The 18324-nt window shown below is 37.9% G+C and overlaps 1 protein-coding gene across 7 annotated transcripts in view; it reads right to left on the bottom strand.

The window, feature by feature from the left end:
- Positions 1–389: 389 nt before the first annotated feature.
- Positions 390–18324, bottom strand: part of ubap2b (ubiquitin associated protein 2b) — a 34234-nt gene continuing 16299 nt past the window's right edge. For all 7 annotated transcript variants that reach the window (XM_084388435.1, XM_084388432.1, XM_084388431.1 and 4 more), the window contains exons 14-27: positions 18023–18210; positions 15267–15411; positions 14731–14770; positions 14501–14621; positions 14352–14409; positions 13980–14163; positions 13650–13741; positions 13444–13494; positions 12892–12967; positions 12430–12783; positions 7817–7915; positions 6964–7025; positions 4546–4734; positions 390–1056 (exon numbers count right to left, since the gene is read on the bottom strand). In XM_084388435.1, coding sequence (XP_084244561.1) covers positions 976–1056; positions 4546–4734; positions 6964–7025; positions 7817–7915; positions 12430–12783; positions 12892–12967; positions 13444–13494; positions 13650–13741; positions 13980–14163; positions 14352–14409; positions 14501–14621; positions 14731–14770; positions 15267–15411; positions 18023–18210 — 1740 coding nt within the window. In that variant the 3' untranslated portion in view covers positions 390–975. The remainder of the gene's footprint in view (positions 1057–4545; positions 4735–6963; positions 7026–7816; positions 7916–12429; positions 12784–12891; positions 12968–13443; positions 13495–13649; positions 13742–13979; positions 14164–14351; positions 14410–14500; positions 14622–14730; positions 14771–15266; positions 15412–18022; positions 18211–18324) is intronic.

The raw sequence follows: 18324 nt of genomic DNA, 5'->3' as shown, positions 1-18324 counted from the left end.
TCACTTATCTGACGACTACATACATATATTATTCAAAATTACATTAAAAACAAAGTGAAATAATTTTCAAGTGTCCGATGACAAGATTAACCCACTATAACACTAAAAAAGTGATTCAGGAAAAATATTCTGTAACATTTGTTACTAAAGAATTGGCTAAAATTATTTAAATATATGCAATTACAAAATTATCAAGCCAACATTGAGAAAATCAGGCAAGTTCAAACTTGCAATCAAGCAGCATATTTCATGTTAGTGTTTTCTAATGTAAACTATTTTCAACTGTTTAATAGTTAAAATTAACCAATTTTAATCTTTTAGTAAAATAACAATGTAAAAGATTTAAAGATGCATCCCAGATCAATAAAAAAATACCAAGAACACAGGTGAATAGCTCAGAACCTTTATTCAGAGGGCAACAAGAGTAAAATATAAAATTTATGGGCTGTTTTTCCTTTCTGTCAGGCGACAGAAATGAATTTCCGAACCATTGTACGGGAGAACAATCCCTAGAGGAAAGGACTCGAGTGGTTTGCAAGATGTCTGAATGGATGAAACCCCCCACAGTTCACTCTCCTCCGCCATCAGTGCTCTAGTTCTCATCGCAATGTCTCCAAGTTTTCCTCAATGCTTTTCCTTTTAATTTTTCGCTACATCTCTGCAGTTTTTAAAAAGTAAACAAACAAAAGTCCTTCAAAAAAATAAAATGGAGCGACCACATCTCATGTTCGGCTTCTTAACATTTACAGTATATATAAATACTTACATAAATATCTTACATGGAAAAACCTAATTCAGAGAAGGAAAAAACAAAAATGGGAAAAAAAGCAGAGGAGAACTTTGGAGGAGGGGGATGGGGGGGAACTGATACAGTGTGTGTGTGTGTGTATATATGTGTGTGCATTTCATGTAAGAGTCAGGACAGTGCAGACACAGATCTGGGTGTTTAGATCAGTAACAGTATAAACGGAGCACTCAGTTGGCCCAGTAAGGAGAGCTGCTGTAGTTGGACTTGCCCTGACTCTTCTGCATGCTGTTGGACTGACTGCGTTGCCCCTGCAGAAGACCGAAAGAAAGACAAAAAAAAAAACATTAACACTTAAATTCATATCTGATATGCACATTTCTAAGGCCTCTAAATGATCAAGATGATCAGAACTTTACTGGAAAAACTTGTACACAATCTCCTAACATGCCCTCTCTCTTCTGATTGATAGTCTATACTTTTTAGCCAGTAAATTGTAAAAACATCCATCTTCAGGAAGTGGTACACGTGTCTTTTTGCTGTGAAATCTTTAGGCAAGGCAAGTTTATTTATATAGCACATTTCATACACTATGGCACTTCAAACATTGACAAATTTAACGATTTTTATCGTAAACGCAAGAATAACTCATACTGTTTTACAACGGATTCTTATACATTTACTAGACTGAAGCAACTTCTGTTTACTTGCATTTTTGTTTTTAAGTGATGTATGGATAATCGAGTATTAAATATGATGCATCAAGCTTTTGAGGAATGTTTATTTGAACATGTCTCAATCGTCATAGAAGTCCAATGCATTATATATTTTGCCCCCACAATTAAAACTACAGAACTTTGATTATAAAACTAAACTTTTATATCTCATCTTACTAAGACATTATTTGGAAATATAAAGTGAATACTAATATTTATATGCATTTTATGCAAGTCGTCTGTTATACTTGTATACAGATCTCACTGATTTACAAACTAGAAGAATTTCATCTCACTTTTTGGCCAAATACCAGCAACTGCACCAGATTGCATATTTTTGCTTAGTTTGGGCCTCTGAATAAAACTGAGGTGCTTTTACCAGAGTATGAGCACAATATTCTCACTATATCATACTATATGAGCCATAAAAGCCTGATGTATCAACATAAAAAAAAGAAAGAAGCAAAACTACGGTTTTTATTTTTGTCTAATGGGTCAATAAACGATTCCATAAAACACACACACAAAAAAATTTGGACTATTACTTTATCTTAGGGCAGGGTTCCAGCAGGTTTCAGTTAGTCAAATTGAAGACCTTTTTAAGACATTTTAAGACCATAAAGATTGAAATTTAAGACCTACACGACGCATTGCCAAAAAAATATTAAAATCAAAGAATACATTTTATTTCAATGAATTCAGTAATTGAAAAAGAATTAACTTAATTTACAGATAAAGCAATCACATTAGTAACCTTCCACACCCAACAACGCGTGTCAGAGAAAAGAACAGAATCAGATATAATTTATAGAAAATTGTACTTTGCATATTATAGGCCTACTGTAAAAACACATAATTATTAGTTGATTTTAGTTGATCATAGTTGATCATAACTAGAGATGAAATGGCATGAACATTTCATTTAATTATTATAGTGCCAAAAATTATCACTGTTATCACAGAATCCTGTTCAAAAAGTACTAATACTACACAATGAAATCAATTCACCAAGTTTTATGTCGAAAAACAGCAAATAACAAATAAAATTAGCATCAATATGCACTAACATAAACATTAAAATAATACGATTAAAAATGATAGCCAGATTTTAAAAGTGTCTTCCAACATGTTATATACTAAAGTTCAAATAAAGTTGACAAAAAAGGTTTTTATAAAAAGATAAACCTCACATATTTCAGACTTTAATTTATCTTTTTTGCTCATTCTTTTTATAAAAAAAAAGAAAATCTGACCGAATTTTACTATTTACAATACACTAGGGATGTCCCGATCCGATCACGTGATCGGAAATCGGGCCCGATCACGTGTTTTCAGACTCGATCGGAATCGGACGTTACCTCCCGATCAGGACTCGGATATATATGTATATATATATTCTCATTATTTTTTAACACATATATAGTTATGCGGTGGCACAGAGTTACGCCGGTTTCACACTGCACGCGCGCAAGCAGCGCAGGAGCAGTGCGTATGGTGAGCAGGAGCAGGACACGCGCGTTTTGCTTTCACACTGGCAGTGTTTGTCACGCGCGGCTGAACCGCGGGTTGTGTACAGACAGAGTACTCTATAATGGATAAGTTGGCATTGCTTTTTTTCTTTTTCAAATACATTTAAGAGAAAAGACTTGTCAAGAAGCTTATTTTATTAATAATTTCATTTATATAACTTTTGGTTCATCTTTGTTTTTATTGGTATGGCAACAAGTTTGTTTTTGGACATTTTTTTTTTTTTTTACATTGCTGTTGGTCATTTGATTGACTGTTTAAAACACAATAGATATCATCAATGCACTTTTTGGATAAAACTGCGGTGTATTTTGGCCATGATCAATGTATTGTCACTTTAATTCAGCAAAAGCGGCGCAGCAAAAATAGACTCGGCGCCGAAACGATCGCGGCACTTCTGCTTCTGCTCTGCTATAAGCACTGCCGCGCCACCTCTGCGCGCGGTGTGAATGCTGTAAAGACTAGACTAAAAATACGCGCTGCACGCTCTGCTAACAGTGCAGTGTGAAACCGGCGTAAGAGTTAGGAGTGCAGTTTCTAAAAGCACATTACTGGCTTTGCAAACACTGTGGCACTTTTATTTTTTATTTGTTTACATGCCTACCGGGTATTTTAAGTTGAGTTGCTATTTGTTTATATATTAGACTTTTTTATATTTACTGTTGCACTTAAGTCCAAAAGTGAAGAATTTATTTATTACTTGATTGTTCAAGCTACCTCACAGAAGTGCTCTGTTTGTTAACAGAGTTGTTGAATGTTAAAATAAGGTGAATTAAATAAAAGATAAGGAACATCCTGGATCTGTTTTTTCGCTCTTCTTTATTCTTTTTTTATGTATTATAGAAGTATCGGATCGGGACTCGGTATCGGCAGATACTCAAAATCAAATGACTCGGACTCGAGGGCAAAAAAACCTGATCGGGACATCCCTACAATACACTTTAGCTTATCTTTTATTATAAATAGTAAAATTCGGTCAGATTTTCCCGTGGCGTCTGTCGTTGCTATGCAACTCCACAATGACAAAAAAGTTTTAGTGGCTAATGGATTTCCACCGCCGAAAAACGCTTGCTGTAGCTCTGTTACAAGATTTATTTACGGAGGAGAGAAAAACACCCGTAGTGTTTCGGTGCACCCGCATCCTTCATGTCTTATTTCATGTTGCTGCGCCTGGAAAAAAACGAGCGCGTCGCTTACCGCACGCCTACATTTGAATGAACTTTAGCGCGAAAAAGACGCGATATGTGAACTGCCTCTTGGCGAGCGACTTCGATACTTTTTTGCTACTTTGTAATAACTTTCTGCGGCCAGCGTTTCTGGAAATGAACGAGGGTAAAATCTTTTTTAAGACCTGACTAAATGAAATTTAAGACCGCGGATGAAAATCTGGCTGTTTTTAAGACGTTTTAAGGCCTTAAATTTAAAGTTCAGAATTTAAGACATTTTAAGACTTTTTAAGACCCCACGGGAACCCTGTAGGGGGTTGAGACGCGTACCTGAGATAAAACCTTAAACATTAAAAACATGTTTTTTTGGGAGGATGTTTAGATGATGTACCTGTGTGTCTTGAGCCATGTGGTGGTGCAGTAACTGTGAGGGGGGCTGCTGATGGGGCAGTATATGAAGGAAGGGTGCGGGGGCATATCCAGGGGCACCTGCGGGGTTCAGCGGGCCGCTTCCTCCCAGAGCCGAGGGCAGGCTGAACGCAGGGCCGGCTGCTGTAGGGAAACCCTGCTTGTCAAATGTCTAGAGGGGTCAGAGAAAAGAGATGAATGACTTTGAAAGGACTTATTAGGTTATTCATTTTTAAAAAGTTCATAAAAAAAAAAAAAACATGTTAAATGTTATTCATGTGAAATATTAAAATAAAATGAACTCCCTGCCAGCATTTTTTTTTTTTTTAAGTTGCCAGCTTCCACCAGCATTTTTGATTATTTTCACCATTTTCATGGCCCCCAGAATATTTTGTTGTATGAATATCTGAACAAGCAATATATCAAAAGAACAGAGCCTCTGCTTTTTAAACAATAAAAAAGCTGCTTTGCTCAAGCTTAATGCACTTTTTTTAATTAACACTTGAAAAGCTTATCAAAGACTATATCCAGATCGGATTTAGAACGATGATCGAAACATTTATGGAGTAAATCGAGTCCACCAACACCTCCAAAGCTGGCACGGTCCTATAGCTCGTCCTGGGTCGACATTTCATTCAGTAATATTAGGCAGTTTTGATTTATATGAAGTTTAATGTTGATGATTGCACTATTTTACGTATGCCATCACTTGTTTCTGCATCTTCCTCACACATATTTTGATCAGGTGATTCAGCACTCTTTCAGAAGATGTTATAGCGCCCCCTACCGTACAGTTTGGATTTTTAAAGGGTGTTAAATTAAGGCAGTTAACGCATTTGACATCGTCAATTCTGCCTGGTTTTTAATAGTAAAATTAAAAAAAGTTATAGGTACCATACAAGTATTTATTTTAAAAAGGGCAGGGGACTGAAGGCAAAATATTTGTGAAAACATTTATCAAATCTCAAATATTTAGAGGTCAACTGCCATGATAATAATAATAATAATAATAAGATTCTATTCAAAGTTAAGAGGGAACAAAGACCATTTAAGCTCTGTGGTTTACAAACATTTGGAAAAACCAGTCAGAGTTAGTCATAGCCATTTCCAGAAGTCAGACGGTGAAACAACAGCCTGTCACAATGCATGTCATAGTCGTGATGAACTTTAAATGGCGTGTCTCTAATGATTTAATAAAATTACTCTTGACTTACTGACCATGACCACCCAAACTGAAATCCAATATATTCTATAATTTGTGCTTTGTTTGTTCTGTTTTCCTTTTAAAGGTGCAGTAAGCAATTTCTGAGAGACACCCCTACTCAAATGAAACACCCCTCCTCCCTTCGTTGTTCCACCCCAATATAATGAACATGCTATGCAACACAGGCAACCACTAACAGCTGGCGCTCAGACATCTCACGCAAGTAAGGATGAATCAGCTGTGATTCAACAACAACAGCATATCTTCGTTTTGTGAAACAGCAAAATCAACGTTACTCATGTATCGAGCAGAAACAAAGCAACCTCTGTCCGTTTTCAGGTCTTCCCACTCTCTAACGTTTCCCCAGCGCTGGAAAGCTCTAGCCTGATCGTAACCCTTCTTTCAAAATTATATTCTTTGACCTTTTCCTCAATCTCAGCTCTCTCTCTTTCTACAAATGTTTACAAATGATTGGCTACAAGAGTGTTTTGGTGCTTCATGGATCAATCCGATCCAGTTTTTTCTCTTATTTACACAGCCAGGACTATGTACAAAAACAAATTCAGCAAAAAAAAAAAAACAGACATCTAACAAATCTTAAAATTGCCACCACGTCTCTCTGAATCACTTACTGCAACTTTAATTGGCTTTGGTTGACATTACAACTATGTGCACATCAAAGCACCGTGTGTTATGAACCTCACATGGGAAGTAGTCAGCCAATCATAAGCAAGCTCATTTACAGACAGAAGTCTTAAAGATACAGTATTAACAAAACAGTTTAATCTATCTTATTTTTAGCATAAGAGCGGCTGCGCCATTTTTACCTTGAATGTGCGAGGCTTCCAGTGTCAAGTTGTTTTAGTTGTACAAAAAAAAGCCTATTACGCTGCTTAATGTTGCAAACTACTATGTTATATTTTAATTCATTTTAAAATCACAGACACACTGGTTTGTAGCACTAGTTTTACCATTTACTGCACTGTTAACAGCTACTGAATTAGAAGTCTTGTACTTTCCCACATTGAAAAATAAGGTGGATATATGAAGAGACACTGAGAGGGTGGAAAATGATCATTAAAAACTAAAATTATGACTGTTTTGGCGCAAGAAGCCTAACACAAGTATGTCAAAGTAAACAACAATGTTTTTTGTTTGTTTTTCAGGTGTTTTTCCAAGTAGAAATGTGAACCTCACCTGAGTCTTGCCGTACACTGTTCCAGTGAGGTCTGAACTCGCAGATCCAGACAGTCCTGGTGCTAAGAAAAGTTTTGAAATATATGAATGAAAACATTATATATGACTGTTTATTTAGTACATCTGCAAGCAATATATAGTTGTTACAGTTTGTTTAGTAAGATTTATAGAGTGCTGCAGTGCTTTTTTCTAAGCCAAGATGAAAGTTAGCATCACTCAGGTTCCGACGACAAGTGCGATACAAACACAAAAAGGCTGTAAAGCCAGACTAGCAAGTAGATAGGTTTTACTGCGTGGCATGATGACGTTTAATTTGCATTTAATTGCACAAAGCCTACATCAGGGGTTCCCACATTCCAGTCCAGGGTGGCGACAGTTAACAAGTCAACTATCATGATAACGGGTTAAATAAGACAAAATTACGTTTATTTTCATATTAAACATCGCAACACACATTTATCGTTCAGTTTAGGGCTTTTAAATTTGAAATTAGATTAAGTGAAAAGTATATATAGTTATATGGATCCATTATACACAAGTATATTAAATAAAAGTATGGAAATTTGTGTAATTTACAGAAGTATATTATGGCATCAAACCGATGTGCAGACTAATTTCATTAACGTTTAAACAAATTTGGCAACCGACTAGTCTAATCCACATTGTTCGGAGAATAACATTGGGCATGATTTGGAATCATTTAGTAAATTATGAATTAAAATGCACTTACATTTTTAGTAGTAATTATTTTATTTTCTCTTCCAATTAAAATAAATAATTAGCATAATTGATTGTTTTATGGCTGCAAATAACGGTTATTTTGACAAACCAATATTGTGAGAGCAAGATCTACCTTTTCCCACGCTGTTGCTGACTCCTTTGGCTTGGGAGCTTCCTCCATATCCTCCTTTCCCATAATCTCCAGCATGAGCCTGGGACAACTCATCAAAAGCTTAGGAGAAAATAAAAAGATTTCAAACAAGTGCATTTTCCAGCCAAACATTAACATTAGGCAAGGCAAGGCAAATTTATTTGTATAGCGCATTTTACATTAGGACCTGTTCATAAAATATTGGCAGGGTTTCATAAAATATTGCAGTTTCCCCAGGTGCCGCCATTGATTAGCGGACCATCACCTGCTGTTAGCATTCCAATGACTCCCATTCATTTTGGCGTCACTTTGACAGCGAATAACTTTACATCTGAGGCGTTTAAAGACTCCATTTGTCCATTATTTCTAAAGAAACACAAAAATGTATAAAAGGCTCCATTACCTTGTATCTTGCGTTATGGCCCCGTAGATGCAGTTTTTGTAAAATTAGGCTAACGATCGCGTCATAACCACGCGACTCTGTCGCACAGTCGAGAAATTACCGTATAGACAGGAGGAGAAGCTCGCGCGCAATCGGGGGGACGTGGAGGAAAAATGACAATGTAATTAATCAGAATACTTAGCAAAAGTTCCTCCTGCTCCTATCTCATGGACACATCCTACTCACGCTCTCCGTCTCTGCAAGTTTCGGAAGGGAATGATTCAGATTTCTCTTGGCACAGCTACTAGAAGACAGACGGGTTGCTCGCGTCACATCTACGTCGTCAACCTCAGTTTGAGTCTGCGCAGTACGCTCGATCATCAGGAAGTGAGAGATTCTAATTGACTTCACTTTTCTCCGTTGAAACCTATGGGGGTCACTGTGTCCAGTTTATACACTCACCTAAAGGATTATTAGGAACACCTGTTCAATTTCTCATTAATGCAATTATCTAATCAACCAATCACATGGCAGTTGCTTCAATGCATTTAGGAGTGTGGTCCTGGTCAAGACAATCTCCTGAACTCCAAACTGAATGTCAGAATGGGAAAGAAAGGTGATAAGCAATTTTGAGAGTGGCATGGTTGCTGGTGCCAGACGGGACGATCTGAGTATTTCACAATCTGCTCAGTTACTGGGATTTTCACGCACAACCATTTCTAGGGTTTACAAAGAATGGTGTGAAAAGGGAAAAACATCCAATATGCGGCAGTCCTGTGGGCGAAAATGCCTTGTTGATGCTAGAGGTCAGAGGAGAATGGGCCGACTGATTCAAGCTGATAGAAGAGCAACTTCGACTGAAATAACCTCTCGTTACAACCGAGGTATGCAGCAAAGCATTTGTGAAGCCACAACACGCACAACCTTGAGGCGGATGGGCTACAACAGCAGAAGACCCCACCGGGTACCACTCATCTCCACTATAAATAGGAAAAAGAGGCTACAATTTGCACGAGCTCACCAAAATTGGACAGTTGAAGACTGGAAAAATGTTGCCTGGTCTGATGAGTCTCGATTTCTGTTGAGACATTCAGATGGTAGAGTCAGAATTTGGCATAAACAGAATGAGAACATGGATCCATCATGCCTTGTTACCACTGTGCAGGCTGGTGGTGGTGGTGTAATGGTGTGGGGGATGTTTTCTTGGCACACTTTAGGCCCCTTAGTGCCAATTGGGCATCGTTTAAATGCCATGGCCTACCTGAGCATTGTTTCTGACCATGTCCATCCCTTTATGACCACCATGTACCCATCCTCTGATGGCTACTTCCAGCAGGATAATGCACCATGTCACAAAGCTCGAATCATTTCAAATTGGTTTCTTGAACATGACAATGAGTTCACTGTACTAAAATGGCCCCCACAGTCACCAGATCTCAACCCAATAGAGCATCTTTGGGATGTGGTGGAACGGGAGCTTCGTGCCCTGGATGTGCATCCCACAAATCTCCATCAACTGCAAGATGCTATCCTATCAATATGGGCCAACATTTCTAAAGAATGCTTTCAGCACCTTGTTGAATCAATGCCACGTAGAATTAAGGCAGTTCTGAAGGCGAAAGGGGGTCAAACACAGTATTAGTATGGTGTTCATAATAATCCTTTAGGTGAGTGTATACTGTCTATGGTTCTCACCTCTCTGAAGTAAATTAAGAGTTCGGTTTTTTAACATAAGTGTGTGCAACAGTGCCCCCTTTTGGCTATCTAGCAGTAGTAGCTTTAGTTTAGTAAATTTCCATCAAAAGTTAGTTGAGTGTGCTGCAGAGCAGAGTGCCAGTGCTGTTTTCTCCTGCTGCATTTTTTTCTTTTTACATTGTTGCCTTGGATACTATTTGTCCTTTTACAGTATAATAAGAAAAGTAAAGTTTCTTCGTGGAACCCAAGAAAAATTATGCCTTGTGTTTTTTGGAGAACTTTACACTGTTAGCTAACTGTCGAGCTTTGAAGAAGCAACTCATTGCAAGGACAGTATAGGACCCTTAAAGGCCCTACTGGACTGAAGCAAATATACTTTTACACATACATTTTAACATGATTTTTATTTTATTTTTTAAAAAGCATCAAAATTGATACTTTTTAGAAATGTTTCTGTACATCATAATTGCTGCATTTTATATATTATGCATTTTATGCAAGTAGTCTACTATATGGTTATCAGAATAAGTTTATAACGTCAAAAAGCTAGCTAGCTTTCTTATAGGTCATCTAAATATCAGCAACTGCACCAAATTGCACACTTATGCTCAGTTTGGGGCCTCTGAATAAAAATGAAGGGTTTTTCCCTCCTCCAGTATGAACTATATATTCTTCTATATAGGGCTGTCACTAACGTTAACTTTGGTGATTATCGTTTGATTATTTTAAAGGGATACTCCACTTTTTTCGGAAATAAGCTCATTTTACAACTCCTCCAGAGTTAAACAGTTGAGTTTTACCGTTTTAGAATCCATTCAGCCGAACTCCGGGTCTGACGGTACCACTTTTAGCATAGCTTAGCATAGATCATTGATTCTGATGAGTCCAGTAGCATTTCTTTCAAAATGACCAAAGAGTTTCAATATTTTTCCTATTTAAAACTTGACTCTTCTGTAGTTAAACCGTGTACTAAGATCGACGGAAAATGAAAAGTTGCGATTTTCTAAGCCTATATGGCTAGGAACTACTCTCATTCCGGCGTAATAATCAAGGAACTGTGCGGCTGTACCATGAGTGCAGCAGGCGTAATGATATGACGCAGCGCCTGAAAATAGTCCCCAGCTCGGTAACTTCTTCCAACGTGACCGGGACTAAGTTTGTCTAACCTATTAGACCTATTTTCAGGCGCTGCGTCATATCATTACGCCTGCTGCACTCATGGTACAGCCGCACAGTTCCTTGATTATTACGCCGGAATGAGAGTAGTTCCTAGTCATATAGGCTTAGAAAATCGCAACTTTTCATTTTCCGTCGATCTTAGTACACGGTTTAACTACAGAAGAGTCAAGTTTTAAATAGGAAAAATATTGAAACTCTTTGGTCATTTTGAAAGAAATGCTACTGGACTCATCAGAATCAATGATCTGTGCTAAGCTATGCTAAAAGTGGTACCGTCAGACCTGGAGTTCGGCTGAATGGATTCTAAAACGGTAAAACTCAACTGTTTAACTCTGGGGGAGATGTAAAATGAGCATATTTCCGAAAAAAGTGGAGTATCCCTTTAAGTGAACAATAGCCTTTAAAATGACTTAAAATACATATAACAATAAAGAGGTGAAAATAATAGGTTCAAATTAAGTATTACAAGCAAGTAATCACATGGTTTTACTGAACACTGATAAAATACATAAATTTATAATTTATGTAAGTTATTTCTGGAGCTCAAACAGTAGAGCGTCTTTACAATAGAAATGCTACAGCCACTGAAATTTCCTGAACAAGAATGTGTGGACATCAAAACAAACACTCAGCGCTAGGGTTTAAACTTATTTTTTGAATTTGTGATGCAAATTTAGATACATATTGATGTATTCTCCTGTTGCAGTAGGTTTGTAATTGATTTATGTTACCAATCTGGTGAAACTGTGCATGTTGCGTTAAGCAAACCAAGCTGCTGAGCTCCACGCATGTAAATAACAGTGCAACACTTCGCTATAGAACAAAGCACGTCAAAATAATATGCATTTCCCAAATGCACTTTATTAGAAACCCAAACAAACATGCAGAGACTGAGTTAACTCTGAAACTAACAGCGCACATTTATTTTAATTGAAACAGCCTTTATGATCACAATAGCACTACTCTATGATTTTTTAAATGGTTTTAATATACCATGCAGCCTTAGGAAATGGTCTAATAATGCATTTCGTAGAATCTTGTCTGTGGAACGCACTACTTTCAGTATTTTGCTGGTTAATCGACGCAGGTAAATTGCAATTGAGGATATTTTTAATCGAGTGCTCAAATTTAATTGAGGAATCGTGACAGCCCTACTTCTATATCATACCGCATCAGCCATAAAAACCTGATGTATCAAGTATTATACTCAACAAAAATCATTAACTTTTAAATATTTTTACATTTAGTCATAAGGTTCAATAAACTGTTCAATTACAAAAATGAGATTTTCCTTATTTCATGTGCCAGGCTTTGCAGGGCTAAAATGACTAACACTTACTTGGGCCATATGTGTGCTGGCTGTATCCAGCCTGATGCTGGTACTGGCTGGATGGGCCCATATTGTGTTGCTTTGTGGATGCTTGGGGCATGAAGACAGTGGGGCCATACTGGAAGGCACTGGGCACTCCCGGCATCCCGGGGTAGTAGGGCAGGCTGGTGTAGCCGTAACCTGGAGGCAGAGGGGGGTTGAGGAAGGCCTGGGTCTGACCCTGCTGGGGTTGACCTGGGTTCTGCGGTCCTTGATTTTGAGGGGGAACAGCACTCTGTTGAGACTGTGAGGGTGGCACAGATGAGAGACTGTTGGCAGGGGCTGGGGAGTTTGAGTCGCTGCGGCCAAATTTGGTGGGTTCACCTGTACGAGCAAGACAGAAAAGTGTTTTAGACTGATCAAGTATTGTAATGCAACAACTCGTAGTCCTATCTGCACTAGCATAAAACAATAACGACGATGTCTGCTTACCAGAGTAGGGATTGCTTGCTAATCCTCCATCTCTGCCAGCTAGTGCTGTACCAGGGAAAGTCATGCCATAATAATCCTGCATCGAGAAGAGACCGAAAAACAAATTGAATTCATACCTGAGAAATAAAAACCTTAAAAAGGACAGGTCATCTAAAAATAGCCATAATTTAGTCATTTCAACACTCCGCATATAGTTAGCAGCTCCCTGATGCCTGCAAATTATAGGCCTAAACAGAGTATGGGCGATTTCTAATACAAAAGAGAAAGTGAAATGAGAGCACTCATTTAAAATAATTTATTAATTAACCTTACTTTTATACTACAACTATTACAAATAATACAAGTATTTGTCATATTGATGTATAATACGTTTTTAGCCAAATTGTGCAGCTCAACAAACAAATACAGCAAACCTGGAGCATTAAAAGAAAAATATAGCCCAAATAGTGCAGCCCTACTTAGCAAAGTTTATTTTGGGGCAAATTTTTTAATAGATGAAAACGGAGCATTGAGTCAAGTGCTGTGACAGAAAAAGTGGACTGAAATTGTTACCATGGGCAGACGAGACTGCATCATCTGTAGATCTTCATATCCATAGATCGGCTTTAGGGATGAGAAAGTACAGAAAGATCAGACACAGATCAACACCATCAATGTGATGCAGTCAAGAACACTTGAACACTTCAACAAAGATAAACATAACAAAAGTGTATATATATTTTTGCTTCCATCTGAGAGCAGATCAACTATACACTAACCGGGTAAGCAGGAAGGAGGCCACCAGGACCCATGATATACTGACTGGCCAGCAGCGGCGGTATTCCTTGAGCCAGGTTAGGAGGCGCCTTACCTGATAATATTGAAAAAATTGGGGAAAACAAGATTTTCAGTTAAAACATACATTATTAATATTATACCAACCAGACACATGATTTACAAAATGACATGAAATGCTGATAAATTCATTTTTAGATTTACTTTTTTAAATAAATAAAAAAGGAGTTGTCAACAGCAATCAACCATAAAAATTCTGCCAACTCTGCTGCAACACACTGATCATATGCAGTGAATGTTTTTGTGTGACTGACCAGAGGTGTTGGAGGGTGTGACGGTGTTCTGCAGCGGAGCAGAACGGACAGCAGAGGGAGCGGGTGGGCCGTTAGCCATGAGGTTCTGGGTTCCTGCGCTCAGGCCATTCATGTTGACCGACGCACTGGACACAGAGCCAGAGTATGTGGTCAGGTTCACATTCATGTCAGCGCCCATCTGGTTCTGAAAGAAACATTTCAATTCATTTAACATTGATCCAAAACACATCCACAAAATAAAGCCCCTCAAATATCACAAAAGAAGCACATTGCTGAAATCAGGACAAATAAGGGAGAGAAGCTCTGGTAAAGAGGGGAATAAAGTGAGGAAACTCAAAAAGTGGAAATGGAAGAGTCTCAAAAGAAACTTACGCTCAGAGAAGAGCTGGTGGGCGCAGAAGATCCGAGAGAGTTAACGCTGCTCACGTGACTGAGAGAACAAGTAACCACGAGACCATAAGGAGACTGATTTCCTCTCATGAATATTTAATAAAGCTGAAATTCTCATGATGCGATAGTACCTGCTAAGTGATGAAAGAGCTGTGCTGAGGGCAGGCGGTGCTGTTGAAGAGGAGGAGGATGACAAGCCGTTCTCAGTGTGCAGGGCTGTGGATATGGGCTGAGGGGTGCTGGACGGAGCAGCTGCAGATATATCAGGACAAAAATGTCAATTGTGGCTAATGCTACAAATTCACATGGCAAAGAAAGAACAGGTAAAAATGGAAAATCTTCTAATACAGAACTCAATTACCTTCCTGTGCACTAGACGTCCTCATTTCACTGAATCCATTCTGTGGGGAAACCGATAAACAGATTCAGCTATAAACTAACATTTCACTGTTTGTATGCCGTTATACAAGAGAAAAACAAAAAGGTATTACCATTAATAAATTATAAATAAAAAGTCATACAGGTTTGTAATCAATTTTTGGGTGAACAATTTCTTTAAGTGCATTTAATTTTTCTTCGTTTGGGTGAATTTGTTGATACCAGAATTTGGTTTGTTTAATTTGTATGATGCAATTTTCTAAACTTAAATTCCATGCTGCATAGAAACTGGGACTCAACATGTGGACTCAATTGGTTTGACCAATGAAACAAACATACAAAAAAAAAAAAAAAAAAGATTTAAGATATCTATAAAAGATTATAAGAACCCTGTATATAATCAATCCAGCTCTGGTTTCTAGATAGTTCAGTGCAAGCCATCAAATTAAAAGTACGGTCAGAGTTCATAAACCAGTGAATGTGCCTTAAAAGTGAAAAGATGAAAAGCGTTTGTCATACACTGAGAGGAGTGGTGGCGGATGACTCCACTCTGTTGGCTGAGGAGGGAGCCAAAACAGAAGGAGCAGTAGTGCTCGGTAAACCCAGAGAGGCAGATGGGTAACTGGACTCCATTACTGCTGGAGGCAAGCCACCAAGAGACTCACTAAAAGGAAAAAGAGAAAAAAAGATAACTTGATTAGAACGGCTTTTAAGTCACTTGTTTGTGGAATGTTCTGGGTTTAAATCACTGATCTATATAGAGAACTGGTTCGCTCATGACATCAAAAGTGAAGCCACCGCGCCACCATATTGGTATTCCCTAGAAAACTTGCACGTTCTATTGAATTAATAGGAAATTATATGATTTTACTGAGAATACATTGACTAACGAGACCGTTTTTATATCTGAAATCTTCCTGTACATTCGCAAACGTCCTAAGCATGTAAATGGTTATTTGTTTAAAGTCGGGAAGTTCTCCTGCTTATTAAAACGTTTTGTTCATACTCATTACAGTAGTGAACATCAGTGTGCATTCTGAAATCGGAATATAGATTTATGTCTTGTAACCTGAAATCTCTTGTACGGATGCACATTTCAAAGTAAAATAACTAGCTGTAGAAGTGTTTTTCAGAGAAACGAGCATGTGAACTTAGCAGGTTTCCTCAATATATGCAAACATATTATGGTATTTTTGAGCTTTAGTAGAGTGAAAAAGTTACACACAGCACCTTTAATGTAGATATATCGTAAAACTAATCCTGTGATACTGAGATGCTGCACATCGGGTGATTTTAGGTCAATGTTTTGGCTGTGAGTCAATGATGACCTGTCAGTAGGGAATAGTAAGATGGCCGCTCGAACACTTGCGGTGGCTTGACTTTAATTGACTGTGGCCATGTTGATTTCCACAGTCAAACATTTGCTAAATATGGAAGAATCACTTACAGATCGTGTGTAAGGTCTAGTTCACCCAAAAAGGAAAATTCTGTCATTTACTCACCCTTATGTCATTCCAAACCTATGACTTTTGCTCATCTTTAAAACACATGAAGATATTTTTAATGCAACCTGGGAGATGTCACTCCACTGGAAGTCCATTCCACCAAAACCTTTAAGCTTCAAAGAGTACATAAAGACACTAATCCATATGAACAGAGTCGTTTAATCAGAGTCTGCTGAATGGCTGTTATTTAAATATTAACACTGATCAATGCACATACAATGAGCTTCCATTGACCATATTTGACATGCTCTACCATACTTGCTTGACATGCAAGAATAAACCTTTGGTTCTCACATGTCAAGCAAGCATGTTGAACCTTATTTACCATATTTGATGAGCTCCATGTGTATGCATTGAAAAATTTTTATGTGGGTATAAAATCCTAAATTAAATCAGTTCATCATAAAAAGAGATTGGGATGAGAAGTAGGGGTTAAAGTAGGGATTCACAAATGTCAAAAATCGATTTTCTACAAGTCCACAAGCATTATTTTTGTATGAGAGCTGCTGGTACATCATTCTATATTTTTGTATGAAAGATGTTTTTGTTTTTTTGTCTGAAGGATTATATTGCTCATTGCACATAACAGGAGGATGATGGATAGAAGTCTATTATTTTATGTTAGAGATTCAGAATATGCTGAAGTTTGTATTCATTTACTACAAGTACGCTGCTAGTTCAGGCACATTTATTTTCCTGTTGGTTCTTTGCAATGTTGGGACATATGCTGGCAAATGTAACCTTACAGTTGACTTGCCAAATCACTTCCATTTGTTTTATTAAGAAAATATATTGGAAGTAAATTATTTATGGGTAATTATAAATCGTTTGCTTTAAAAGTACCAAGTAGTCACACACACACAAAAAAAAAGATGCATCGATAATCGTTTTAGCATCGCAGCCCTCTGAATCGTAATGGAATTGTGAGGTGGCTAGAGATTCCCACCCCTAATCAGAAGACTCTGATTAAACTGCTTGATTCATGTGAATGTATAAACATTTTGTACCATCTTGAGTACTGGTCGAATGGGACAGAAATCTCAGGTTTCACTAAAATATTTGAAACAAAGTTTGCTTCAAAGATGAACTAAAGTCTTACGTGTTTGGGGCTACGTCTACACTAACCCAGATATATTTGAAAACGCATCTTTTTTTCTACGTTTTGACCTAACATCCACACTGATGAGACACCGTTTTGGTCCTACAACAGAGGTATTTGAAGACGCTCTCCCAAGTGGATATATTTGAAAAAGCCATTTACGCATTGTAGTGTCGAATGTGGAAACTAGGGCTGCACCGATATGAATTTTGGTCGATAAAGCAAGCCGACAATTCTTTATATTTGAAAGCCAATAGTGTTGGGGAAAGTTACTTTCAAAATAACTTTGTTGTGGATGTGCTTATGTGTCTTGTATTACCTCCAACTTATTGTCCCGTCCATTTAAAATTCCTCAATTTAGGCGGAAAGTAAATTAATGCCTGGTGGGAAAAAACGCATGTCAAAGCTTCTTACAATTTACACATACGCAGTACAGGGATGTTTTCAGACATTTCAGTGTGGATGAGCAACTGCATTGGAAAATGCTTAAAGTAGCGTGGCGAAGATTTTTTTTTAAACAAACACTTTTCAAATTCATCCGGTTTAGTGTAGTTGCAGCCTGGAACAAAATGAGGGCGAGTAGATGACAGTTTTAATTTTGGGGTGAAATATCCCTTTAAGATCTTGTAAACATGCTAATAAGGAAGTGTCACACAGGTGGTCAGACAGACCTGACGGTGGTGGGCTTGGAGTACAAGCTGCACTGGGTCTGAGGTGCAGCCGCAGGTTCCTGATAGCTACTTTCTGATTGGTCGAGATTCTCCACGGTGGATTCAGATCCAAAATCGAGCGCGCCAAACTGCACGTTCAGCCCGGGCACATCAGCAGAGCCTGGCATCTCTACTGCCGAAGAGGGGATCTGGCAACACAACATGAAAAGCCATTAAACTATATGAATCAGGTAAATTCTTTAAAAACTTTAATAGCTGCCAAATTTAATCGCTAATGTTAAAGGGTTAGTTCACCCAAAAAT

The sequence above is a fragment of the Rutilus rutilus genome (assembly GCF_951802725.1).
Source record: "Rutilus rutilus genome assembly, chromosome: 19".
Lineage (NCBI taxonomy): Eukaryota > Metazoa > Chordata > Actinopteri > Cypriniformes > Leuciscidae > Rutilus > Rutilus rutilus.
Note: the sequence above shows the minus strand (reverse complement) of the source record. Positions and strands in the feature narration are given on the sequence as shown.